This window comes from Fulmarus glacialis, unplaced genomic scaffold (assembly GCF_000690835.1).
Source record: "Fulmarus glacialis isolate BGI_N327 unplaced genomic scaffold, ASM69083v1 scaffold26550, whole genome shotgun sequence".
Classification (NCBI taxonomy): domain Eukaryota; kingdom Metazoa; phylum Chordata; class Aves; order Procellariiformes; family Procellariidae; genus Fulmarus; species Fulmarus glacialis.
This window is the reverse complement of record NW_009186197.1, coordinates 511-784: the sequence shown is the minus strand read 5'-3', so window position 1 is coordinate 784 and position 274 is coordinate 511. Positions and strand designations below refer to the sequence as shown.

The window sequence follows — 274 nt, the reverse complement described above, 5'->3', positions numbered from 1 at the left end:
CTCAGACACGCCGAGCCGCAAGGAGCTGACCTCGGAGGAGCTGTGCAAGCAAATGGACAAACTGCTGAAGGAGAACCCGAACAACCAAAGAATATACGACTGGATCGAGGTGAGGGTGTGGGCGCAGCACCCGTGGGTCCAGGGGCTGCCTCCCAGCTCCCTCCCCACCTCACAGCCCCTCTACCCTCCCTCCTCCAGGCCAACCTGAGCGAGCAGCAGGTCTCATCCAACACGTTTATCAGGGCCCTGATGACGTCCGTGTGCCACTCGGCCA

The 274-nt window shown here is 61.7% G+C and overlaps 1 protein-coding gene across 1 annotated transcript in view; it reads left to right on the top strand.

The window, feature by feature from the left end:
- Positions 1–274, top strand: part of EIF4G1 (eukaryotic translation initiation factor 4 gamma, 1) — a gene marked incomplete at its 5' end in the record, with an annotated part of 7647 nt that overhangs the window by 6874 nt on the left and 499 nt on the right. The window contains 2 exon segments of the mRNA XM_009587114.1: positions 6–109; positions 199–270. Coding sequence (XP_009585409.1) covers positions 6–109; positions 199–270 — 176 coding nt within the window.